Source organism: Mastomys coucha, unplaced genomic scaffold (assembly GCF_008632895.1).
Source record: "Mastomys coucha isolate ucsf_1 unplaced genomic scaffold, UCSF_Mcou_1 pScaffold18, whole genome shotgun sequence".
In the NCBI taxonomy this organism is placed as follows: Eukaryota; Metazoa; Chordata; class Mammalia; order Rodentia; family Muridae; genus Mastomys; species Mastomys coucha.
The window spans coordinates 76585406-76611646 of NW_022196900.1; the positions used below are offsets into that span (position 1 = coordinate 76585406).

At 48.7% G+C, this 26241-nt stretch overlaps 1 protein-coding gene and 1 long non-coding RNA gene across 2 annotated transcripts in view; one reads left to right on the forward strand and one right to left on the reverse strand.

Moving 5' to 3' along the window:
• Nucleotides 1-1643: 1643 nt before the first annotated feature.
• Nucleotides 1644-10634, reverse strand: LOC116095537. The gene is made up of 3 exons (XR_004120625.1): nucleotides 10619-10634; nucleotides 6488-6538; nucleotides 1644-2373 (listed from the first exon to the last, which is right to left on the reverse strand). It is a non-coding gene; the product is annotated as an uncharacterized LOC116095537 (long non-coding RNA).
• A 714-nt stretch (nucleotides 10635-11348) lies between these two features.
• Nucleotides 11349-26241, forward strand: part of Slc2a1 (solute carrier family 2 member 1) — a 30112-nt gene continuing 15219 nt past the window's right edge. Inside the window, exons 1-2 of the mRNA XM_031378445.1 lie at nucleotides 11349-11584; nucleotides 23199-23294. Coding sequence (XP_031234305.1) covers nucleotides 11567-11584; nucleotides 23199-23294 — 114 coding nt within the window. The 5' untranslated portion in view covers nucleotides 11349-11566. The remainder of the gene's footprint in view (nucleotides 11585-23198; nucleotides 23295-26241) is intronic.

Below are 26241 nucleotides of genomic sequence, written 5' to 3' on the forward strand. Positions count from 1 at the left end.
AAGGATGGGAACACTGAAGTGTACAGAGACCATTAGCTCAAACTCAACATTTTCATTTAAGAACTTCTGATTCTGGGGCTGCACACTCCCACATGGCCCCTGCTTAAACCCTTGCTAAGTTACTTTGGGCTGACCCCCAATTCCTAGCCTATCCAGGCTCCCTTCCCCTCTTCCCATAATCCCCAGGGACTTGCCTCCTCCTCTTCCACGCCTGCTTCCCCTCTGACCTCACTCCCTACCCATCCTGCCCCACCTTGATTCCCTGGAAGTGAGGCCAGGCAGGCTTGGCTGAGGTCACTGCATCCCAGGCAGGCTGGCAGGCAGGGATCCAGAAATACTCAAATGTTTCCTTCAGTTCCCTAGCCGGCATTCTAAACTGCGCTTGTTGAGGAAAGGCACATGCCTGCTCCCCCCACCCCCTGCCTCAGTTTCTCCATTAGTAAGATGAGAAAGGTCCTGGTGCCTGCCGGGGCTGGGCACAGGTCGGGTACATGCTGAAGATCTCACTATACTTGCCTTGTTCTTGGGCAACGGTTTAGAAAGTAGGGGGTCCCAAATCAGCTAGATGACACTGGGCATTTATCTGACCTTGTGGTGCGCTCCTGGACCTCATCTAGGGAACAGGACTCAAAGCAGTATGTTCTCCATACTTTGAGGCCTGAAGGGTAAATGGGACATTGCGTAGTTAAAGGTCACCAGCACAGGGTGGGGTCGCCATCAGCAAATACTCGCCAGTGTGCAGTGAGGTCTTTCCTCCCTCTGCGGAACACAGGACCATCTCAGGGCAGCTTGTCAGAGACTTGTCGGGTTTCCAGGATGGGTCCCCAATCCAGCCATCATGCCATGCCCACTGAGAATGGCATCGATAGCTTTACTTCATCACCCAGCGGGTGGCAGCAGGCTTATCACTAAATATCAGTGTCAGGTGCTCTTGAATTCTGAGAGGTTACAGAGCCCCTCCCTACCTCTCCTTCTGTTTTTTGTTTGTTTGTGGTTTGCAGTAGTCTCTCAAGCAGTTGTATGAGTGGTGAACTCTGTGTAGTTGAGGATGACTTTGGATTTCTGCATTCCTCTGAGTGCTGGATTACGGGCGTGCACCACCAGTTTCTCTGCTTTCTCTCTTCCTCCCTTTATCAACCAGTGTACACAAGGCCAGATGAGTTTTCCTGATAAGTCTGAGTTCACCACCAGCTCTGCTGTTCATTCTCAGGGGAGTTCAGGCAAAGCCAGTTCACTTTTCTGGGCCACACTTTGCTCCTCTGTAAGCTCATCTCTAAAGTGGGCAAGATAGTCCTAGCCTTTGAGGGTCCCTGTGGGCTCACACGTGTCAGGCATAGAAGAAGCATATCTTAGTCCTCGAGATTCTAGTCCCTTCAATTCTAGATGAAGATACGGATGGCCCATCATTTGGTTTGGTTGAATTTTGTTTTTTTGAGACAGGGTTTCTCTGTACAGCCCTGGCTATCCTAGAACGTACTCTGTAGACCAGGCTGGCCTTGAACTCAGAGACTCGTTTGCCTCTGCCTCCTGAGTGTTGGGATTAAAGGCACTGCCCAACTTGGTGAGTTTTTGTTGTTGTTGTTGTTGTTATTGTTGTTGTTTTAAAACTATCTGTCTATCATCTCTTTTGGTTGTGTGTGTGTGTGTGTGTGTGTGTGTGTACAAACATGTAGCTTTTAGATGACAACATTCAGGATTTGGAGTCTTGACTAAAAGTGGCACGGAGCTGGCCTTAGTCCCATGGCCTGCTCCACAGTTAGGAAGGAACAAGCAGAGCTCAGGAGTTCTGCTCGCATCCAGGAAGGCAGCCCCAGTGCAGGAGGTGTCTGTTCCTTTGTTTCTGTGCTGTTAGGGTTCCTCTCACGCAAGGAACATCTGCCGTCCAGCCACATCTTCAGCAGAGTCCATGAGTGTCTGAGGACAAACACCGATATCCCATGGCTCCACATTGTATGCCTCTTGTTCCGCCCTCATTAGTATTGCTCAGCCAGGCCCAGGTCCGTCCAGACTGGGTCAGAGGGAACAATCACCACTAAAGAGGTGTGGCAGATAAGGACACATGCCCTGTTCCCACTGCAAAGCCCACAGACACAGGACAGGAAGTCAGTGAGCTTGTCCTAATAGCTGGCACAGCGAAGACAGTGACCTTAGACCTACTGCCAGTAGCTTGTCGGTCAGCACTGATTTCCTACTCTATCCCTGTGTATCATGATGTCTTGCTGTCTCAAAGAAAAAAAAAACACAACAACAATAACAACAAAAAACAAAACCAAGTAGACTTGTTTGTTTCCAGTGCTGGGAATAGGCAAGCCGTCTACCATAGAGCTCCATCACCAACCTGCATCTGCCTCAGAGCCACTTTGAATCTTCTCTCTGTCAAAAATAACAAGACACCGTTTCATATGGATCCATCTGGCAAGGACTAAAAGAGCCCCACAAAGCACACTTAGTATCCATGAGGATTGCGAAAGGACGGTGTCTTGGGTTTCTGTTGCTGTGATCAAACACCATGTATGGGAACACATGGCGTTCTGAGTGGATGTGTTTTGTTGCCTTGTGCACAACCATGACAAGGACCCCAGGGCTTCAGACCCATGAGAGCAGCAAAGCCTTCCCTAGATGAGGCTCAGAGGGTGGCAAAGGCTTCCTCTGCTCCCAAGCGAGTGTTTATAAACAATTGACCAATGTGTATAAGTAAGAACTACCAACCACAGCTTTCTCCTCTAGGATGACTGCAGCCTGAGAGGAGACCCCAGTCTACCTCGTTTAGCTACATGCAAGGAACCTGCCCTCTCCATTCAGACGTATACAATAAAGGCATCAAGTTTCTGGGTTTTGGCTGGTGGACATGTGATTCCATCAATGCTCACATCCTACCCCATCCCAGATTTTCTATGAGTATGTTTGTGTAGTACAATCAATTTAAACTTAGCCCCGACTAGCTTACAAATAAATGAGACTAGGTCTATGGTTATTTTATTTGGCTTTGAAAATTACTGGGGGGTCACCCCTAATCTATTTGTCTAACTGCTGTCCTGCCCCCCAGCTGTGTACCCCAGATATTAGCTGTTTCTCCTGGCCATGTGCCCATTGTCCATCTCCTCTCTCTTCTCCCAACCAGGTAACTCAAAACCCACTTACCTCTAATCCCTTCAGTAATGGGCTGTAGCCAATTTTACTTAACCAATAATTTTAAATCAAGGAACGAGGTTTGTACAGCAAAAGCTTGTAGATGTGAGAATTCGTCCGTAAGCCTAGAGCTTTGGGTACAGAATTCAGCATTGCAGTACAGAGCAACAGACAGAACCTCCTTTTATCATCCCCTTATCACCCCACAGGGCTCCAGGGCCAAGCCAAAAGCAACTTGGGAATAAAAGGTTCATGTCTTCTTACAGTTCTCAGATCATACACCATCACTGGGGGAAGTCATGACAGGAACTCAAAGCAGCAGTGTGAAGGCAAGACCTGAAGCAGAAACCATGGAAGAACACCGTCTACTGGCTTGCCCCCTCCCGCCCCCACCCTCACCCCCATCCCCTGCCGCCCGGCCCCCCGGCCCCCATGGCTTGTTCTCAACCTGCTCCCTTATATATCCCAGGACCACCTGTTCAGGGTTGGCAGCACCCACCATGGCCTGGGCCTTCCCACATCTATCACTGATCAGGAAAATGCTAGAAGGTCGTGGTGGTGTAAGGCTTTAAATCCAGCACTTAGGAGGTAGAGGCAGGCAGATCTCTGGAGGTTCAAGGCCAGCCCGGTCAACAAATCGAGTTCAGGGCTACAAAGAGAGATCCCATCTCAAAAAGCAAACAAACAAACAAACAAAAAAACCCACTCTATAGACTGGCCTACAGGCCCATCTTTATAGAGACATTTTCTTAATTTAGGGTCCTCTTCTTGCATAACTCTAGCTTGTGTCACACTGACAAACAATAAAATAAGACATGCAGGTAGTAGCGAACTGAAGACATAAAACCTGGGTATCCTCACTCTAGAATTTGCAGGCAGCAGTTCAGATCTAAAAGAAAGCATATAACTCATACTTCAGCAGGCAGAAAAACAAAACATGAAACTTTCCATAATCCTCCTGCCTCAAGCTCTTCAGTATTAGGATAACAGATATAAGACACCATACCTTGAAAATGTGTGTGTGTGTGTCTGTGTGTGTGTGTGTGTGTGTGTGTGTGTGTGTGTGTGTATTTTGAGACAGGCTTTCTCTGTCTTGGCTGTCCTGAAACTCACTGTGTGGACCAGACTGGCCTTGAACTCATAGAGAGCTGCCTGCCTCTGCCTCCCAGTGCTGGGATTAAAGCCATGTGCTACCACTGCCTGGCAGAAAAATGTATCATTCTTGAAGCACAATATGTCAAAATCTTAAAAATTATAGAATATCTTTTCACCTTGTAATTTCTCTCCTACAAAAATTTATAATAAGATATTAATATTTTTACTTATAGAGTTGTTTATAATTGCCTCAAAATGAAAACTACCTAAAGTATTCCAGTTGGAGGCCCCCATTCTCTCAGAGGAGGAGAGAAAAAATAGGAGGGACTGTGAGAAGGGGGAAGGGAGGGGCAGTGATCAAGATATAAAGTGAATAAATAAATAAATAAATAAAAATAAATAAATGGAAAAGACTGTGTCGGGTCTGATGCAATGGTGCTATAATCCTAGCACTTGGGAGCTAGAGGCCAGAGGGCCAGAAGGCTAGTGTCATTGTTTGGCTATACAGAATGTTTAAGGTCATCCTGGGCAATACAAGATATTCTCTTAAAAAACAAAAGCAAAAACAAACCAAAAAAACAGATTGTTTTGGGAAATTTTTCACTTGCAGAGACATGCTCATGGTCAAATGACACAGCAATCAAAACCAAGAATGATCTACACTGACATAACTGGCCAATAAGCCAATAAGCTGGTAACATTGGGGCTTGTCCTCTTAGAAGCCAGCTGCTAGGCAGGAGGGAAGCCATGCTATCTTGCAACAGGCAGAGGGAGATACAATACCACATGGGAAGATGGGCCCAACCATGTGTTTACAGACACAGCTGTGTGAGGGACCTCAGCTGATGTCATGTGAAATGCCACCTGTGCAATGGCTCAGTGGGTCCCAAAGCCACAAATCCTTGCTGTTTAAAACTACTGGGTCTGGAGGTGCTTCCTATCCTGTGGAGTGGCTGAGGCATGCTGTTGTTCTCACATCCAGTTTTCAGAATAATTACAGCCTTTTCCTGAGTAGCTTCCACATGTGAATCTTCACCCTTGTTAACTCCAGGCAGACAGAGCTCTGAGTGACTCCAGCTTCCCCTACTACCCCGGCCAGTGATTATATGGCCTTTACAAATACCAGCATGAATGTAACAAATATTTATATATATATAAAATGTGTATGTATTTTCATTTTCCTGCCAGGAAAAAAAATTACCTAATGGCCACTCCTTCCTGATAGAAAAAACAGAAAAAAAAAAAAATTCAAAGCAAGAAAACAAGAAAAAAAGACCCCTAGTTTTACTATCCATAGGTTCCCCAGGTAACTTAAGTTGACCTTTCTTCACCAGGTCCCCACACAGAGAGGGGCTCTGTCTGTTTTGTTTGGGGCTGGTACAGGTTCCCTGCCTCAATACTTTCATTATAAAGTTGAAGAGTCTGAGGGAGAGGGAGTAGCTGAAATCAACTAGCAAACTTGTCATAGAGCCCAGACTGAACAAATCTCCTTCCCCTCGTCCAGTCCGTCCGCAGCCACAGCGCTCTCCCCGTCTGAGGCACCAGCCTGGCCTGGATCACTCATTTCAAACTTCTATAAGGATAGGATCTCACTCCCTCTATTAAAGTATGAGTCAGCTGCAGCACCAGGATGAGTCACACAGCTCTTCCTGATGAATGTGCCTGTGACTGCTAGGAGACAGCCAGGTGGGGGCCTCGGGGACAGCCAGAAAGAAGGACACAGGTAACCTGCTAGGGGTAAGCTATGACAGGTTCCTTTTGATTGCGTGGATTCTAAAAGTAAAGATGCCCAAGTTTCAATTTGCTACTAAATTCCTCCCTTACCATGGCTTCTAGCCGCTCACCATAACATCCAAGCTACAGTTCCCTCTGCCTGCCTTGTAGTCCCTGTCAAGGTGGAGGGAACGGGAGGAGGGACAGCTTCCTGGGGAGAAGTCTTGCTGGTTATATCAGTGTGAAACTCATGCCCAGTTTACACCTCTGTAGAAGTCAGTTCTCAGAGCAAGCCAGCCAACGCTGGCTGGCTGCTTTCCCATTGGCCCTGAGCTTCTCAGGGTCTCTTCCTCCTCACTGTTCCCTACACCCAATCTTTATGGAAGGCCTACTGTGTGCTAGGCCCAGGACAAAGTACAGAACCCACATGAGAGTCCAACAACTTGTAGAGTATTCAAAGCCCATTTTAGAGAGAGAAAAGTCCACAGGGAAGACTGGCCTAGGACAACACCTCTGGAGATTATAGACTTCTGATTCCTAGCACTCTGACCTTCCTGAGGCTTGGGGCCACATCCAATCTTCTCTCCAATCTGCGAGGCTCCTAGAAAAAAAGCAACATACAGAATTTGCAAGAGACAGGAGGAGCCTGCAATCCTGGGGTAAACAGGGCTCTAAGGATGTGAAAACCTGGACATAATGGCTGCCACTATCCAAGTACATGTATGGCAATGATCACCCAATGGTTACTTTCTCACTCCATATTCACAATCAGTTCTTTAGGTGGAGATATTCCCAGGATGCACTTGGGAGACTCAGGTCAGGTCACATACCCAAGGCATACCATGAAGCAGGTCTATCTCTGAGTCCTGTACTATGTCTTCTTCACACCTTGTTACCTCCTTTGTATTGTTTCATTTAACACACTTACAAAAAGCAGGAGAATAGTGGTTCACTTGGGGGCTGAGGCAGGAGGATTGAGTTTGACATAATGTGACTCTGTCAGAAAAACTAACAAATGAAAAACATCCAAAATAAAACACAACCGGGGGAAAAATGTGTTATGAGACCCAGTGTCTAGCAGCTATTGGCCTGGGGCTTGGGATACTGGAAGACACAGGCAGGGGACATTTCCCTTGAACCACATAGGACTTTAAGTAAAAACAAACAGAAGCCCAATATGTATTCAGACAATGCAGAAATTAGAAACATTCTCAGCTCAATATTTTCTTTTTTTCTGGTTTTCTTCTTCTTCTTCTTTTTTTTTTTTTTTTTTTTTTTTTTTTTTTTTTTTTTGGTTTTTCAAGACAGGGTTTCTCTGTGTAGCCCTGGCTGTCCTGGAACTCACTCTGTAGACCAGGCTGGCCTGGAACTCAGAAATCCATCTGCCTCTGCCTCCCAAGTGCTGGGATTAAAAGCATGCGCCACCACTGCCCAACTCAATATTTTCACAAACAAAACACACCTGGGTAATCAGCATCCTCAACAGAGTCAGGAAGTGGGTGTGGCAAGACAGGTCCTCCTATCCCAAGTAAAGTTCAAGGCAGGGGTGGGTGAAAGTGCCCTGGGACCCAGTTGTGAAAATAAATAATAATCTTAATGCAACTTCTCTGTCTAGTGCTGGGAAATCAAATCCAAGCTAAGCCAACCCTTGACCACTGAGGTCCAATTCCTTAATACCATATTTTTGAGAAATTAAAAATAAATTTAAAAAGGAAGAAAAAGAATGACAAAGCATCAAAATTTTCAATAAAGATGGGATTAGTTATTGTGAGCTGCTGAGTCATATCAGCTTGGGGCAAAGAGAGAAACAGGAGGACAGCTGATTGGTTCTCCAGCGGCCTCACCCTGATTACCCAGCAGGCCCCCCTCACAGCGGAGCCCCTCCCTTTCAGACAGAAGTGTCCTCCAGACTTCTGAGCTCACGAAGGTTTTGCATGTTAGGTGCCTGCAAAAACACACTTTTGCATATGACCCTTCATGTGATGCCTGAGAGGTTTAGCCATGCTGTCATATGCCATGGAACAAATGCTTAAAGCAGGGGGTGATACTGAGAGACAACGGTCATGGCAGGGGGGAAGGTACCTGAGAAATGGCGCTTTGTGATGGAGGGTGGGAGTAAAGAGGTGAGGGAGGCCCATAGTCCTTTGTCCACGGGTTGGCTGGACATTGGGTAATGAGGGTGAGGTGTCCGACAGCTTGGAAGTACCACCTTTGCGATATTTGGAGGACTAGGGATGCAATGACGAGTCTAGATTTAAGCAATGTGATTGTGAGCACCTGTGGGACACCCAGAACATTGTCCTTGGAGGCAGTTAGCCAATTGTGGCGCACAGGACACAGTGGAGGAGGCATACTTTCTTCAGCATCCCCCAGATCAATGAGTAGGTAGGTGGTGGTGGTTCTTGCAGAGGCACACAAAATGGTCAGAAAGGGACACCGATGAGCTGGGAACAGGTGGTTGGAGCAGGTGTGCAAATCAGAATGAAATATAAAAACACACAGAACTGTCCTGCCTGGCCCAGCATGCCCTCCCTGAGTCCTATCTCGTGTTTACTTCCTTCGCGGGAGGATTTGAGTTGCAAAACAGCCTTCGGATTAAGGGCTCCCCCTCCCAGCCCCTGCCTGTGCCCCTTGCATCAGCTGCCACTGATTCAGCAAAGCCTTTTCGCCCTACCGGGTACACTTGCCTTTAAAGGCAAAAAAGCCTTTTCCGGGCTGTCTTACTCACTCTTACTCGATAGCCCCTAGGACCCGCCCGCAAAGCACCGCCCATTTCTAAGGCCCTGGGTCCACAGGCGTGCTGACTGACACGAATCAGGCAGGCACTCGCCCGAATCATCATGTGCACCTGGCCCCTCCCGCATGTCCTGGGAGCTCTTTTTCTTCCAGACTGGCAGGGGGTGGCGCAGCTTGGACGCAACCCAGGAAAGGCTGGTACCTTTAAGGGCTCAAGTCAGCCTCCAGGGAACAAAGCTGCCAGTGTAGGCACAGACTAGCAAGTTTCACCAGGTCTGGGTGGTCGCTGTGGGACCCCCACCTCCTCCCCTTTAGAAGCCTCAGGTAGGGGCGGGTTGGGAGATGCTGAGTTGTCACTGGGTTCTTTTTCTCTGAAACCTTATAGCTCCCCACTGCCCATCCAGTAATGCAAGCTCTGTCCTCTACCTAGATAGATGGCATCCAGGGTGTTTGTAACTAATTACCTCTTCAGCCTCCCCTGCCCTCACCCCCCCACCCCCCAGTTTCTAGGAGCCAATAACACTACAAGAAGCCAATTCTCCGGGCTTCTGTCCACATCCCTCTCTCTGTGGCACATCGTCGTCCTAGCTAAGGGCTTTTTCTGGTGCTCTCTATAGGGTTAAATTCTGTTTCCAAGGACTCGGTCTCCAAGATAATAGTCCACCTAAGAATCTAACCTCTGATCTAGTGTCCATAGCTCCTAGTAAATTTGCCTCTAAACAGTTGCCTCCAGGGGCTATAAAACATTTACAGAGAGGGGACAGAGAAGTGGAATTCCAAGCAGACAATGGGATCTGTGTCTGGGCAGGTTTAGGGAAACGGGGAAAGTAAGGCTGTTTTCCTGGCTACTCTGCTTTTTCCTTGGTGCCATGAGACCATGGGACTGGGCTGAAATGCTGACACCAACAATTAGTGCAGGGTCTGGTAGCACGGCCTTTAATCCCAGCCTTTGGTAGGCAAGTGGATCTCAGTGAATCCGAAGCCACCCTGGTCTATATAGTGAGTTTCAGGGCAGCTGGTGCTCTGTAATGAAACCCTGTCTCAACAAAACAAAACACAACCAGAAGTATTAGTACAATTACTTTGAGAAACCATTATTCGAATCAGGAGGAGGCTATTAGACCCATTTTAGAGTTGGATGTGGGTTTTGAAGCTGAGAAGAGATGTGTACAAATGTTTGGCAGAGCTGGGACTCCAGCATCTGAAGCTTGTGGTTCAGGGGGCTGTCTAAAGATTCTCTGTCTTCCTGAAATCATTTTGTCTCCTGCCTCTGTACCTGTCAAGAATGGCCTTCATATCTAGCCACCTATGGAACTACCCTCCAAACACACACACACACCAGTTTTCTCTGGAGACTTATCCTGTATTCATCATTGGTATGGTTTTACACTGCCCCTTTCCCTGTTCCTCCAGCTTGGGGACTCCCTGAAGCTAACAACAGGCTCTCATGCTTCTGTCCCTGGGACATTGACTAGCACAGGATCATCACAGAGGAGAAAAAAGATGGTCGATTGGTGACTTGTTGGCTGAGATAGAGGCATGCACTTATATAATGGGGGTGGTTGAATTTGTGAACTGGTACCCTAAAGGAGGGCCTGGGTGACCAGGCTTGGGCCGTGTTCCAACCCTGACATCATATGTACTGAAGAAAAGAAACAGATCCAGGGTTGGAGAAAGCAAGAGCAGAGGAGACAGGTCTTACAGTCAGCAGGGGAAGGAACGGGGCAAGGTGGTGATCAAGGGGAGAGGAGGAAAGGGACCCCAGACTCACCAGTTCCTCACGCTTTACTTTTCGGGGATCCAACCAGGGAACCCCCCTAGGCCAGCACCTGGCACACAGCTCAGCTTCCTGCCTCTAACAGAAATTCACTTCTCCCAGATCCCTCCTTCAGCTGAACCTAGCTGGGAAACGGACTGGACCAAGGCTATCAACTGTAACACTCACCACTCCAGAAGCTCACCTGTAATTCTCATAGCCCAGGGTTTGATAACAAATCTCATTTTATCCAGAAGAAAACCGCCGTTCATTGGCTGGGAGCTTGCCCAGGACCAGCTAGAGGCGGTTTTATAGGTGAGCTGGTTCAATGCCAAGGTGTTCTGTGTCCTTAACCATTTAGACACCCAGCCTCTCTGGTCTTCATACTTAGGTGTCACCATACAGTCATAAATAGAAGGGAGGTGGCGGTTTTACAGCTTAGAGAAGTGGTGGGGCATGGTGTCTAGGAGCAAAAGAGGAGCTTGGGCTTAGGCACAGAAACACGGAGCATGGAGAGAGAGAACTCAACCTCGGAGCCAGACCTCATAACAGACGCGGTTGTAAACACCCTCCAAATACTAACTCCCTTAATCTTCCTAACAACCCAGGAGGTTATACTATTATTACCACCAGTCTACCAAAATTATCCGGCAGCCTAGTGAGGAAGCCGGAGTCCTAGCGCTGGCTTACAGCCCAGCACCAAGCGCTACCATTTTGCTAGTGGCCATTGAGACTCAGAGAGGTGTGGAAACCAGCCCAGAGCCACACAGCGAGCGCCCCCAACGGGTGCAGATTCTAGCATCAAGAACCAGACGCCTGTCCGGAGCTCTCCGCCCCTCCGCCCCTCAGGCAGAACCACGCCCCCTGGAGTCCCGCCCCGGACGTGCTCCCGAGGCCCCGCCCTTCCAGGCCCCCACACGCCCCCCCCCCGTTGCGCGGGCCAATGGCGGTGCTCCTATAAAAAGGCAGCTCCGCGCGCTCTCTCTTGGAGCTGCGAATCGCTTGTGGAGTGCCAGTTTAGACTGCGGGGTCTTAAGTGTGTCGGGACGTGGAGGTCCGGCAGGAGACACAGAGTCACAGCACGTCCGTTCTCCGTCTCGCAGCCGGCACAGCTAGAGCTTCGAGCGCAGCGCGGCCATGGATCCCAGCAGCAAGGTGAGTAACGGGGCTGTGCGCCCCGGGCGGGGATGTGCTGCCGAGCGTGGGCCCGGGCGCCTGTCCGAGTCCCCGCTTCCTCACGCGCTCGCCGCGCGCTTCACGCGGCCCGGGTGGGGGCCGGGGATCAGCGGCCCAGGCGCCGCACGTCGCGCACGACCTCGGCGGCTCCTCCCGCGCGGGGGAGGGGGCCGGAGCGCGGCGCCCATTGGCTAAGAGGGCCGAGCCCCCGGCCGGGCCCCGGCTAGGCGCGGAGGAGGCGGGACCCGCCCGCAGCCCGCGCCGCGCCCGGAACCCGGGCCTTGGGGGTGGCCAGGAGGAGAAGGCACTTCCTCCAGGCCAGGGTCGGGGGCTGACGAACTCCGCGGACCGCACGATGTGCAGTCCTCTGGGGATGTGGGGCCTTTCCCCGGGGCAAGCCACTGTCTGGATACATACGGTCTCTCTTCACCTGAGATCAGGCTTGCTTGTCCTGTATGGGCCGGATTTACGGAACCCCTCCTGGGTGTGCGACATTGTTTCTTTCTTGTCGCGCCTTTGCTTTGTGTAGAGGTTGTTCTAGTCCCTTTCAAATTTTTTAAAAAAACATTTGGATTTTCCCTTCTTAGTATATAGGAAGGCTCAAGGATGCGCATTTTCACGCCCGCCCCCCCCCCTTTACCTGTTTAAAGTTAAGAACAGCGCGAACATGTGCTGAATCCCGGCCTGCCTTCACAGGGCAGTGGGGGTATTTCGGTGGGACTCAGTAAAGGAAGCTCCAGTTGGATGGTCCTACTGACAGTCTCTGCAGGGCCACAGTCATAGAGATAGAATGTAACTAAGTAAAAAGACAAAAAAGCGAAAGACTGAGTCTCCGTATTCTTTCAGAGGCCACTGAAACTCAGAACTTTGGTTTCTCCATGAAGAACTTTTCTCTTCGACTTGGTAGTGCCAGACCTAGGTTAATCTGTCAGCCTTTCAAATTCCTTCGATTTTGTTTTTGTTTTGGAGACATTATCTCACTACCCAGCTATAGCCATGACTGCTCTAGAATTCGTGTGTAGACCAGGCTGGCCTCAGACTCGCAGAGAACCGCCTGCCTCTGCTTCACGAACGCTGTAAAGCCGGGTACCACCACACTCGGCTGGATATTTATTTTTTGAGTAGATATGGTGAATATTCTGAGTACAGAAGAGAGGAAAAAAAAATCGACACTCACTGATCGCCTGGCTCATGGCTAAACTGCTTTTTCCATGTCGTTCTGTGCTTCCTTACCAGGAACACACTAAGGGAAGTAAGTTTCCTAAAGTTGTACAGTTCCTAAGGTCTGTGCTGTTTCATGGTCTCTTCACTAGTGTTTTTTAAATTGTGAGCAGCAGGGAGAGTAAATGCTACGACAGGTAGGTGGATGGACGCGCTTACTCTGAGCTTCCCAGACTTTCCCGACTGGCTCCATCTGTAGATCTTGGAATCCCTCCTTCCCCGTGGTTTATATCTGTATCGATGAATTCATGCACTTGCACTGTTATTTACACCAATAGAAAATTTTTCCCCTGAGACAGAGTTTCTCTGTGTAGCCCTGGCTGTCCTGGGACTGGCTCTGTAGACCAGACTGGCCTCGAACTCAGATCTGCCTGCCTCTGCCTCCTGAGTGCTGAATTGAAGGCATGCACCACTATACCTAGTTTAGGCATATATTAATTATCTTGTGTACATTCTTGGGAAAAGCCCTTCCCTTTAGAGATGGCTGATTTCCCAATCAAGGCCACAGCCTTTTGTGTTGTGTATTAAAAACGGAGTTCTGGAGAGCAGTTTAAATGTCTGGCCAGCCTCTGGTGTACTCTGTAGTAATGAGCTTAACTGAGTAGAAAATAGGGAGGGGCAGGTAGAAGCTCCTGGCTAGCAGGGGCTCACCTCCACTGTGTCCTAGCCATCCTGGCTAGGCTAGTCCTTTGCTTTACGGCTCAGCCTCTGCACTCAACATAAAACTACTTAAAAATCACAGGGTTCTTCAGGATATAGTGTTAGAAGAACATAAGTATCTGAGATCCATACTGAGGTTTTGAATTCTCATTTAACTGAGTTGCCTCGTCTACAGAATGAGAGCAGTCCTAATTATTAGGCGGTTAGAATTTGGTCCAGAAAAGCCTAGAGAGATGGCTGAATGGCTAAAGGCACTTGATGGCCATGCATGAAGGTCTTTGTTCATTCCTGGCACTCACATGCTAGGTAGAAGGAGAACTGAGTCCTGCAAATTGTCCTCTGATCGCCATGTGCACACTAGCATGTGTCTCTCCCCACTCTACCCAAATAAGTAAGTGAAGGTAGGCATGCTAGCGCCTTCTTGTTCTCTTGAGTTTGAGGCTGGACTTTATAGTCAGTTCCAGGCTAGTAGCTATGGCCATAGTAAGACCCTATCTTGCCGGGCAGTGGTGGCAACATGCCTTTAATCTCAGCACTTGGGGAGGTAGAGGCAGGCAGATTCTGAGTTTGAGGCCAGTTTGGTCTACAGAGTGAGTTCCAGGACAGCTAGGGTTATACAGAGAAACCCTGTCTCAAAAAACAAACAAACAAAAAAGACCCTGTCTTACTATAGTAAGTAAATTGGTAGGTAGGTAGACAGAAAGGTACGTAGGTAGATAGAAGGAGAGAAAGAAAGAAAAAGAAGGAAAGAGAGAACAAACAAACTGGAGAGAACAGACCCAAAATGTGTCTGCCAGTCCCTATAGGTGTTCCAAATGTTTCCTTGAATTCCCATGACATGCTGGTCCCTGAATAACCGTCAGTAACCTTCAGCCTCATCTGAAGCCTACTTCCTAGCAGCACGTGCTTCTGGGGGTCAGGATGCTGAACTGTGAGTGTTACTTAGGGAAGTCATTAAAGCTCTCACTGGTCAGGAATCTGGTGTGTAGAGAGAACATTGAGGTGTGGGCAGGGTGCCAGATCCAGAGCTAAGCCAGCCAGTGTGGCTGCCTGTCCTACCTTGGGCTTCTGCTTCAGCTCTCTGATGGCCACTCAGGTAGAAAAGCACCACACAGTGCTGGGGGCATGTGCAGCTCGGTGGTACAGCCTTCGCCTAACCCTTTGCCTAATGTGTGAGGCCTTAGCACTGTGGGAGAAATGGGAGTCCATACTATGATGACTTTAAAGTTCAGAGAAAAGTAACTTGATAAGTCTATGTGCTGCGTTCCCCCCCACCCCCAAAAAAAAAAAACACCACACTGCCAACCTTTGCAGGTAGTATGACGATAGACCTGGCTGTGGATTAGTCACACTCTGTTTTACAGAGGAGGAGGCTGAGGCCAGTCAGGTTCAAGACAAGAATGTCAAGATTTGAGGAGGCATTTATCCTACGTTCTGTACTATCTTCTACCCATCCCAAGTGGGAAGAAGTTCCCAGACTTCAGGACTGCCAGCCATTTCTGGGTACAGTGGGACTCTGAGGGTTGCGTTAATTAGGTCTAAGTAGCCGTCAGGAAGCTTCTGTGAAGGGAAGTGGATTTCCTGGGAGCTTTGGTTTCTCTCTTTGCTAATTGTGGTTAAGACTGCCCTTGCTCTCCATCAGGGCGGTGGCTGTTATGAGTGGAAAGACCACTTTTCCTCTCATCTTAGATACATAAGCAATGCGAGTAACCCCAAGATGATTCTTGTCTAATGTCAAGCCACCCTTGGGTTCTACCTTACCTTCCCCTTGACTGGGTCAGCCCCAAATCCCCCTCTAATCAGCTTGTGACTTCAGGGAGTGCAGCTTTACTGGGTGCCTCCTGGTAACAGGGTGTCAGTGCCCAGAGATCTGCTCCAGCACCAAGGGTACAAACATCAACATCCCCCACCCCCACTGGCAGAGCTAGGAGGCCTGGAACAAAGGGGAAAGTGTGCAACATTGGCTTGGGGCCTATAGCCTCACCTCTCTCCTGGGTACAGAGGTGACAAAGCCATTCAGTCTAGCAACCACTGTCCCAGGATGGCAGAGGCCAGGAAAGCTCCTGGCTGGACTCAGTGGCTGAGAGAGGTTGTGTCCAGGCTGGCCTAGCCCAAAACAAATCTCCAATTGTTACCTCCCTCCCAGGGAGGGGTGGAGTAGAGCCCGAGGCTCTGTCCCTCAGCCACCAAGCTTGGCAGTAGCTTATGCAGAAACATTGAGATTTGCAGTAGCTGAGCCAGGGGCAACTGGGCCTCCAACCTGGCCTTTGCTTACCCCAGGGCTTTGACATCCAGAGTGTTCCTGCCAGAGCTCAGATGATGAAGGTGTTGACTATCTAGTTGAGTTTACTGGACAAAACATTTGTCCAGGTTGCTTGCCCCACAGCTCATGTCCCCTGTCTTGAAATTGGGAGTGTCCGGGGAAGAGTTCCTCTAAAACTGCTTTCTTGCCTTGTCATGTCCCCAGCCTGTGCTCACTTCTGTAGCTCCTCTATACCAGAGTTTGCACAGAGACGTGAGGACTGTTAGATCTCTGGTCTGTTTTCACAGCATAAAGTGTCAGGAGTTCAGGTGTGTGAGGCATACTGCTGAAGGAAGGATGGGGAACCAAGCTAGAGGGGTGAAAGAAACAGTGCCTCTTAGCTTTCCTTAAGTATCAAGCTGTGGCTGTCTCCCAGCTTGAGCTGTGGCTTCCTGCTCAGCTCTCTTGGTGACTCCAAGAGTGCCAGAGTGAGTCTTCAGCATCCCACCCCCATCCATTGTCCACACCACAGCTTTGGGTGCTGCCAATGGTAGCCACATCAGTCACATGGCCAGTACAGTGAGACAGTCCCCAGCACCAGCTCTCTGGTTAGCTGCTGAAGTAGTTTTCTTCAGCTGGGCACTGAGCATGGGCCTTAGCCTGTTAGCCAGCTTTGCCATCAGGGTTGTGGGCTGCATCATTGTGTTGGCACAGTACTGTGTGCCCATAGTGCCATTTTCATCCTCACCCAGACACTTGGTCTCTGGTCTCAGCACCATCTTTATCTTCTCCATAAAGAGCTCTTCTGACCCCAACAGCCAGACTGATTCAAGGACCCCTGCACTGCAGAGCTATTAGCATATAATGTCCACAGGCAGTTGCCTCTCACTGCCTCATCTTGTGGTTTAGTCTGTTGGCCCAGTCCTTGACCCCACTACCTTGTCATAGTCAACTGGACGAATGTCTTACCTGACCAGGGAGGCTACCCTACTGTAATATCATTTTTTCACTCCTCTAAACATTTACTTGTAAAAGCAGGCCTGTTCATTAATCTGGGAGCCTTGTTTCCCAGCTAAGTTGGTTCTTAATCTAGAGTGCCGCTCTGGAATTACCATTCTCCCCAACACTTCTGAAGGCAGTGCTGCTGGGCTTGCCAGGCCCTGGGGTTGTATCCAGTGAAATTCCCAGATGGGAATGGAAAATAAAATTGGATTTTAAAAATCACAGAAGTAATGGAGCAAACTAAGAAGCGTAAAAGTAAAAGAACAAAAAGTGTCTTTTCTCCTGCTGTCACAGTTAGTGTTTACTCTGGAGAGACCCCTTTTGTGTATGTATAGCTGTGTACCCGAGTGCAATGTTGGTGTGTGGCTCACACTTCAGTGTCACGCAGCCCATCCAGTTCACCAGTCTCAGTGCCCTGCACAGTTAGGGCATTGGCTTTACATCTAGCAACTCGGGGGACTTTGGGTCATGAATTCTTTATTGAATACAATATAATTATGCATGGGGGTTTTGTTTTGGTTTATCTTTTTCTAGCAAGCCACCCCAGGGCTTTAGTTCCAGCACATACAGATGTTTCGCATTCTTTCCAACAGCTGCATAATTTTGAGAAATAATGATCCTGTGTCTTTCTAAAGAACACTATTTACTACTAGGTGCATTACATATATTCATTTCTGCTCTGGCTGCCAATGACCATATCAAGTCGCACAGACAGGGATTTGCTTCAGTTAATAACCAAATCCACATTCACTCAGGTAGTTCTATACCTGTAGGAAGAGATAGGACTTAAACTTGCTAAGAGTGACAGTGACATTTGTCTATGCCCAGTCTTGTATTAATTTTATCTCTGCTGAATTGGTGCCCGCATAGGAGTGTCAGCTTCTTTGGGGTCCCTTTATTCACCCTGGGTCTACTCCTACAGGCCAACGAGGTAGTTGTTTGCCCATCGTGGGAAGAATACCTTTTTCAACTGTTTAGGAGGAGTGTGGATTTTATATGAAAGGCTTTGAGAATCCAAACAGTTTAGGCATTGACTTTGCATCCAGCACCTCAAGGAGTTATGTTTCAGGCAGACAAATTTTCTATAAAGGGCAGGATAGTAAATATTGTTGGTTTTGTGGCAAGATCTGTCTGCCTTAGCTTGTCACAACTACAGCTGAGCCACTGTAGCACAAAAACCACAAACAAACTCAGATGAGTATGATATTGTTAGTAGTCATGGAAGTTCTAATTTAATGTATCTTTCAAGTATTCCCCCTCCCTCAACCCCATCTCTTAGAAATATAAAGCCCATTCTTAGCTGGTAGGTGTGACCTAGTCCTTTAGCCCAGGGGTGATTGTCAGCCAACCTTGGCTTAGAGTAAAATCCAGAAAAAAAGGGCCAAAAGGTCCTCAGACTTTGGCTGCTGGTTCAGAACTGACAAGGCTTAGAGAATTGCTGGAGTGGAATTTGACCTACATAGAAAGCACCAGGTAGAAACCTTACTTCCTTCAGGAACCAGTACCGGGAAATAGAGGAGAGAACCTGACCAGGAAGGGCAGAGCCTGTGGTACCAGAGGCCCTCCCCTCCCCACCTACCTCCCCAGCCCCCATTTCAAGCTTCAGAGAAGTCCAAGAACTCCAGGGAAGGAGCCTTTCCCTCTTTGAGCCTTCCATTCTCTAAAGCAGAAGCAATCTCTTCTAGAGTGGAGTGGAGTGGGTTCATGGTAGTTAAATCAGGATGTGAGCAGCCCCTGGCAGCGTGCCTGGCACCTTACTGGTGCTGTTGATAAGTGCCTGGCTCCCACTCCTCCCCCCCTTAGAGACCAATGAACACTGCCTGCCTCCAGGGCCACCACAAAGTGCCCAGGAGCCAGTCATGCAAATCTGAACATCACTGGAAGGCTTTTAAGGAAATTGAAGAAGAATCAGGGCCTAAGGTCACATGAAGGTCAGTGTTGGTGTTCCCAGATTAGACCACCACTGCCTGTAAGATTTGGAAGGCTTGAAGGAGCCATCGAGGAGGCCAGAGAAACTAAGCTCCTACCCTTAGGTTTACTGAGGAATTAAGATCCTGTTCTTCAACCTCACTGTCCTTTGTCCAGTGAAGATGGCACATGGGTCTATAATATCTTAGGATTTTTTTAAATACCCAGAACTTCATTCAAATGTATTCTTAGAAAAGAAATATATAATAAGCAAATGGGTTAAGGAGGCTGAACATCCTCCTCTGCCTCGTAGGGCTAAATAGCAGAGTGGTCCGTGCTCCAGCACACCTCAAAAGACTGGGACTCTCCTCCCAGAGGAGTACCCTGCCTCTGCCTCCTAGTGGTGGTGTCACCTGCCCTCCCACCCTCTGCGAATATTGACTGTAGGCCAGGCCAGCCTGGAAGGCCACACAGGTGGGGTTAAGGCAGTGTTCAAAGAAAGACTACTCACTGACCTGTGGCCTGGGCTATCTATCATCCCAGATAATGGGAAGGAAGGTCTCCACTTAACACTTCCAGTTACTTCCTGGGATGGCGGAGGGGCACATGGAAGACCCTCCTCTACGCCAAGGCTTGATGAGCTCAAGTGTTCGATGAACTAAGAGCCCAGGGCACACCTAAGGGATTTTAATTCTATGTCTGACCCAGGTCTTCTCCATCCCTGTGGGCGTGCCACAGAGGGCTTGGGGGAGGGGATCAACCATTTCCACTTCTCAGCACTGATGTTCCAGCATTGGGGTTCTGACAAAACATACATGGAATGCATTTTATCCAAACAATAAGTTGAGAGGTGAGTCTTTGCAGGTATTCTCTGCTCTTTCCCTCCCCGGGGATTATTCTGCTGCAGAGACAGCAGAGCCATATCTCTTTCTCAAAGTCCCCAGTTGATGGCATATAAGTTATAGACTGTAGAGAACACATTGAGGGAAGGGCTCGGGAAGACCATGGGATGTTCTAAAAGGTACCCTCATTCTCAAGTAAGGTTTGCATCCCTTCCACATCACATTCACATCAGCCTGGTAAAAATAACACATGTTGGGGCTGGAGAGATGGCTCAGCAGTTAAGAGCCCTGACTGCTCTTCTGAAGGTCCTGAGTTCAAATCCCAGCAACCACATGGTGGGTCACAGCCACCCATAATGAGATTCGATGCCCTCTTATGGAGTGTCTGAAGACAGCAACAGTGTACTTACATATGATAAATAGATAAATCTTTTTTAAAAAATAACACATGTTGAGTTCATGGATTTCAGTTTCATCTGCAAGCTAATGGCAGCAGATGGACAATGGTAGCCCAGTTGGGTGGCTTCCTGTCCTGACCTCATTCACCAAACACTTGTTGATTGAGCTTTCTCAGGCCCTATATGGACACTAACATGGAACTGGACAGTGAGCTGTCCCTATTTCCTCAGAGGTAGGGCTGCCCCCTCAGACCCTTAACAAGGTAAAGGGAACTGGTGGACTGTGTCCCAGCCTTATTCTCCATAAATCTAAGTCATCAGTGATCAAGTGTGGTAAATGGGGTGTGGCGGGCTGGGGAGAGGGCTGGGGCAGGTGACAGATCTCAGCCATGTGTCTACCAAGGGGCAGGAACTCCATTCCTCCCCTGCAGCTGTACTGAGCCTAGCTAAGCCTCATTTTCTTAACCTGGCTGAATCAGCCATCCTGTGTCTACCACTGCACATACTGTTGTGTGTACCTGGAATGTTGTCTTGCCACTGCTTTCCCAGTTGGCAAACATCGTTCTTATCCTTCGAGCTGATTTCAAAGTTATTTAGTGGGAGTTGAGTTTTGATTGCCCCCCCCCCCCCCCCCCCCACCAAGGCGATCCCTCCGGCTTCCTTAGTTCCCCAAGTCCACAAGCTATGGGTGGTCACTGGCTCTGTCTCCCCACCAGTGCTCACTTGACTACTAGCTCTCTCCTTGACATTAGGCATGCCTTCTCCAGTAAAGTTAGACCTTGACCTGCCAATTGAATAGGGCCTTATGGAAGACACAGGCCTAAGTCGCTCCTTGCTGTCACAGCACCCGCCTCCCTCCATTACAGTAGCTCTACTCACTTTCTACTAGCATAATTTTTTGACAAGTCTATATTTTCTCTTACTATTTTTTTTATTAAATTGCTTTGTTGTAAATAATATGAAATAATTGGTTTATAAAAATTCGTTGTGGGTGAGTATTGAATTAATTCAAGAACTCACAAAAGGATCTAAAATGAAGTCTCCTTTGACCTCCTCTCGCTGGCCACTCAGGACCCTTAGTGTTCATTATTACCTAGACCATGCTGGTCTTAAACTCAGATCTGCTTGCCTCTGCTTCTCAAGTGTTGGGATTAAAGAGTGGGCCACCATACCCAACCTTCATTGTCCTTTTTGTACATGCTTTTAAGTGGTTATTCATGTTCTTCCCTCCTTTTTTGGTTTTTCGAGACAGGGTTTCTCCGTGTAGCCCTGGCTGTCCTGGAACTCACTCAGTCGACCAGGCTGGCCTCGAACTCAGAAATCCGCCTGCCTCTGTCTCCCAAGTGTTGGGATTAAAGGCGTGTGCTACCACCGCCCGGCTCTTCCCTCCAATTTTTTTATATCGAAGGTGGCATTCAATATGAATACCGATCAAGCTTTCTTTAAACTTGTCCTTGTAACTTGGAGAATGTCCCAAACCAATCCATCCAGATATATCCTTTACATATTCCATTATACTGCTATTCCACAGCTCACTAAATTGTAGGTATGTGCTAATTTCATTTCTATTCTAATGTGTACTGGAAAAATGCATATTTGCATACCATAAGTACCATACCTGAACAACCCTGAGCTTGTCACTCAGCAGATAGCCCAGCATATGATGGGGCTCAGCTGTCACCACTGAGCCCTGTCACTGATGTTTACCACAGCCTCTTAAGTCTCAATGGTCACCTGATGACCCTTGGCTTGGCTATGGCTCCCCAGAAACTTGTCATGTGCTTCCTGCCCACTTACCCCGCAGCCCTGGGTCTGGAAGCTCTCTAGAGAGCTGGGAGACAGGAGATTTGAGAGGCCATGCCTTTTGATTGAGTTCACAGAGGATGGGAGTTGGAGAGAAGCCTCACAGTAAAGGATGACTTTGCAAGGTCAGCCAAGGAGAAACAGGCAGACGATTAGAAGGCAGGCTCCAACATTCTGAGTTGTGTCAGGCCTTCCTCTTTCTCAGAGTTTCATGTGAGAACTATTGGGAATCCTGGTCTCACAGGCTTCTGGAAAATGAGACCTACGAACAAGGCTGCTTAAGGGCTATGCCCAGCTCTATCTAACAATCAAGAAGACAGCGCTGCTTCTAGGTACTGTGGGGAAACTGGCCCAGACACTCACACAAGGCTGAAACCCAGCTAAGACTGTCCTCCACTGTCTTAGAGTCTCACAGGGCTCCTGATCCTATTCTTCCTCTCTTAGACCCACAGCACCCAGCCCATCACTGTGCAGGTGTTCTGCATCCGTAGAATGCCAGTCTATTTCTTTGGTATTGGCTTGAGTCCCCAGCTCTATTTTCCCACAGCCAGTTAAGGACCTGCCTCAAGTTACATTTCTTGGCTCCCTCATTTGAAGAGCTGGAGAATATCCCTAGCTTTGTCTGTTCAGGTGGACACCTCACTGGCCTTTTACCTCTGTGTAAACAGGCCCTTTCACCTGCTGGCCTCATCCCTTCCTGCTGCCCTCAACCCTTTGCCCCATAGTCACTTCAGCTCATGTACTTTTTGAATTGTATTTCTGTTATCTAGTACAATTCACCCTGAAATGAAAGCTCATGGTTTGCCAGAGGTAGGGGTGGGGGTGTTGGTGTGAGGAGCACTGAATGGGGACTCCAGGGCCCTGAGTTCTCACCCTGATGCTGCTGCAGACCCCCAAGTAGATTGGATCTCTTGCTCTGAGCTCTCAAGAACTTTGTTTTCTCCCCAGTGAAGGGTGGGAAGGCTAGAGAAGAGCAGGGTCATGTCTCCAGCGCTGAACAATGTGACTGTTTCCATTTTGCAGACAGGCACATAGAGGGTGAGGAGGCAGTGGGGCAGGGAGACCCAGCTAGCCTGCTAGAGTTCCTATTGGCTAGACTCAGGCCATTGCCCTTGGCTTCGAACCCAGAGCCTTTCTTCCCTGTCTACACTGTCCCTTTCATTTGGTTTGGCCTCCCTGGTGAGGGAGGGAAGGTTGGTTCTTCATCCTCCCACAGTGTCGAGCCACCTGAAATGTAAGTATCACTCCTACTCAGGTAATGAGATCTTAGAAAACCAAAGCCTCTCTAACTGCGTAGAGAAAAGCCTGATTGCTCTCTTCTCAGAGAAGTCTAGAAGTCAGCTGGGCAGGTTTGGGCACCTGAGGCCAGGAAGTAGCCAGGTTTCCTGGGAGAAGGACAGGTGTGTTGCCAGGAGTCAGGCGAGGCATATTTGAACATGGGAACCTGCCAGCACTGACTTTGCTCTGTAGTACTCTGGGCCCAGACATGCCTGTAACCCTGTGATTTCTATCTGCAGAAGCTGACGGGCCGCCTCATGTTAGCCGTGGGAGGAGCAGTGCTCGGATCCCTGCAGTTCGGCTATAACACTGGGGTCATCAACGCCCCCCAGAAGGTAAGTGCTACGCCACTCCCATATATACCCTCACCCATACACACTCATGCTGCCACCTCGGTGTCCATCATTGACATCAACTGACCATCTTCCCTCCCAGCTGGAATTCTAGAATCCCAGGGCCATAAGATGGTGCTATTGTGGTAGGCCATCTTGACTGGTTTTCCAAGCATCACAGACATTTACACTGATGAGTATAGTGGAATTTCGTTTATAGTATTTGGGGCTCCTGAGAGCTCCACACCTGCTGTTGGGCAAGCAGGCAGGTAGTGGGGGGAAATGGAAATGGAAGAGGACCCTTCCCCAGTGCCACCCTGTCATGTAGTCTTTATATTCTCACAATCCAGCCACATACAGCATAGTCCAGTTCCAGACTGAAATGGCTTCCCCTCTGGAGATTCCGATCAATTTAAACAAATAATGGCACCTTCCCTGAGGTGCTGCAGGAGCTCAGCCTGGCTTCCTTCTCCCATTGCACACCTCAGATCTGCCCCCACTTGCGTTCTCTCTCTCTCTCTCTCTCTCTCTCTCTCTCTCTCTCTCTTTCTTTCTCTCTGGGTGTTTAGACTGGAAACAACTCTGGCAATCACCTACTTGTTCTGAGAAAAGAGGAACGCAGGTTAGGAACAGAACTGGAGATTGTTGCAGCACCTCCTTTACACTAGGCCTTTTACATGTGTTTATGACGTTGGCGGTGATTTCTATCTTATAGAATCAGGCTGATGAAATGACCCGTGGGCCCAAGGTCATGTGCTGATGAATGGTGGCATCTCAGCCAAGCTCTTTGTTTCCATAGCCTCAGGCCGCCTTCCTGACCCACACTCTCTTGTCCTTTGACAATTCACACTCTCATAGGGATCATGGAATGGAAGGAGATAGTCCTCCTGTCAGAACCATGCTCACTACCCAGGCTGATGAGGCTAGACAGTGAGTGTGAGTGCCTCTCAGGACCGGGGGCACAGCTAGGGCACCAGACTGTGTGGAATCAGAGCTGGACTTCTTTCAAGTAGGTGGAGCTTGGCTATAGGGCCCACGCCCGACACTGGGGAGCAAGTCCCTAGGAAGGCTTGGATGCTGAGTCATGTTAGCTGCAGCAGCCCTGATGGGATTTTTCCAGGATCTAACATGGCAACTGTGAGCCCATGCTTGGAACAGATCCCAAACCTTGTTTTTCCCATTAAGGTGTGTCCTTTGCAGCCAGCTGTTTTTGAAAATTTGCAGATGGGAGGAAGTAGGGAGATGAGTTTGCTGCATGTTGACAGTCCCTGGACCCCCAGATTCTGGCTTAGGATGCCAAGGAAGCTCCTTAACTGTTTCTAAGGGTAACTGAAGCTGAGAAGCAGTGGGTCAAGTCCTGTCGTAACTGGTCACAGTGAGCTAATGACAAAATGAGAGCTCTAAAGCCAGGACAGAGGGGCCTGCAGTGGAAGGCAGTAAGATGCCCAGAGAGCAGAGACCCACATCCTCTATGAAGAATGAGTATTATGGCATACCATGAAGGTAGGCTGTGGGAGAAGAGAAGTTGGGGATTCACAGCCAGCCAGAACTGCTCCACTGTAGTCCTTGTGTGAGCATCTTGGATCTACAGCATAGCCAGCCCCCAGCTTGTCCTGGCATGGCCAGATGGGTAGGAGAGGGGTAGGTATCGTAAGGACCTACGAGCCTGTGGAGGAAGATAGGCCTGGTCAGATTCAATGCACCCGGAGTAGATGGATCTCAGAGTATGAGCTGTGGTCAGACACTCATAGACTAACATCAAAAGAACAAATACTGGCTGCTGGAGAGATGGGTCAGGGTCCGAGATGCCTGCCACCAAGCCTGACAACCTTTGAGTTTAGTTCCCAGGACCCATATGGCAGAAGACAAGAACTGATAGATCCCTACAAATTGTCCTCTGATCACCACATACATGTCAGAATACACATGTACCCTCCCCCATACACAAATAAATAAGTGTAATTTAGTCAGAGTTCAGTATGAGGACATGAGGGAAAAGGGTTCAAAAATGGCTTTTACATGTCTGATTCAGGGGAGGAGCTAATAGGTGCAAGGTGGCAGGAATAGGTTTGTCTGTGGGTGTAAGGTGGTAGGAATTAGTTTATAGGCGTAAGGTGGGCAGGAATTGGGTTGTTGGCCACCTTTGGAGGTATGCATAGGTGCTCATGGATCTGAGTGGTTTCTCATACACAGGCTGGAGAGTGAGTGGTGGTCACTGCTATCCAGGTGGGCATGGGGGAAGATCTTTGAAGTAAAGAGAGCAAAGGTCAGCTCTTGGACTTTCCCAGTGACAGCTCCTAGGAAGAGGAGCTGACATCTAAAACCAGACAGGAGTACAGGGCGTGGTGGTGCACACCTAGAATCCTGGTAGGGATTTAAGAAGCAGAGGCAGGAGGCTCCGGAGTTCTAGGACCTTGGCTACATAGCAAGTCCGAGGCTAGTGTGGCCTCCATAAGATCCTGTTTCAAAAAAGCCAGTATAAAATATAGAACTCAGAAACGGGAACTTCACAAAGTAGAGGGAAGATCTGAGGTCTTGAAGGATGAGGGTCTTTGTCAAGCTTGTTCTTGTACTGAGGGCAGTGTTTGTCATAGTAATAGGCTCACCCTCAGCAGTGGAGGAACAGATACCCAGCCTAAACTGGACTGGTCACCCCCACCCTGCTTAGTAGTGCCAAAACGGCAGTGCTGGCTCTGAGGCTGCAAAGAGCAGGTGGGTGGGCAGTGTTTGAAGGTGTCTCCTTTGATTAGTCTGAAGAGGGGAAGGGAGAGAGTAGGACATGGCAAAGAGAGAAGGTCCTAGTGGCTGGATGGCTTGCCTAAGAGTGTTGCTTGTGTTGGGACTTTTTTGTTTTTATTCTAGCTTTCTTTTTTTTTTTTTAAGATTTATTTATTATTATATGTAAGTACACTGTTGCTGTCTTCAGATACACCAGAAGAGGGAGTCAGAT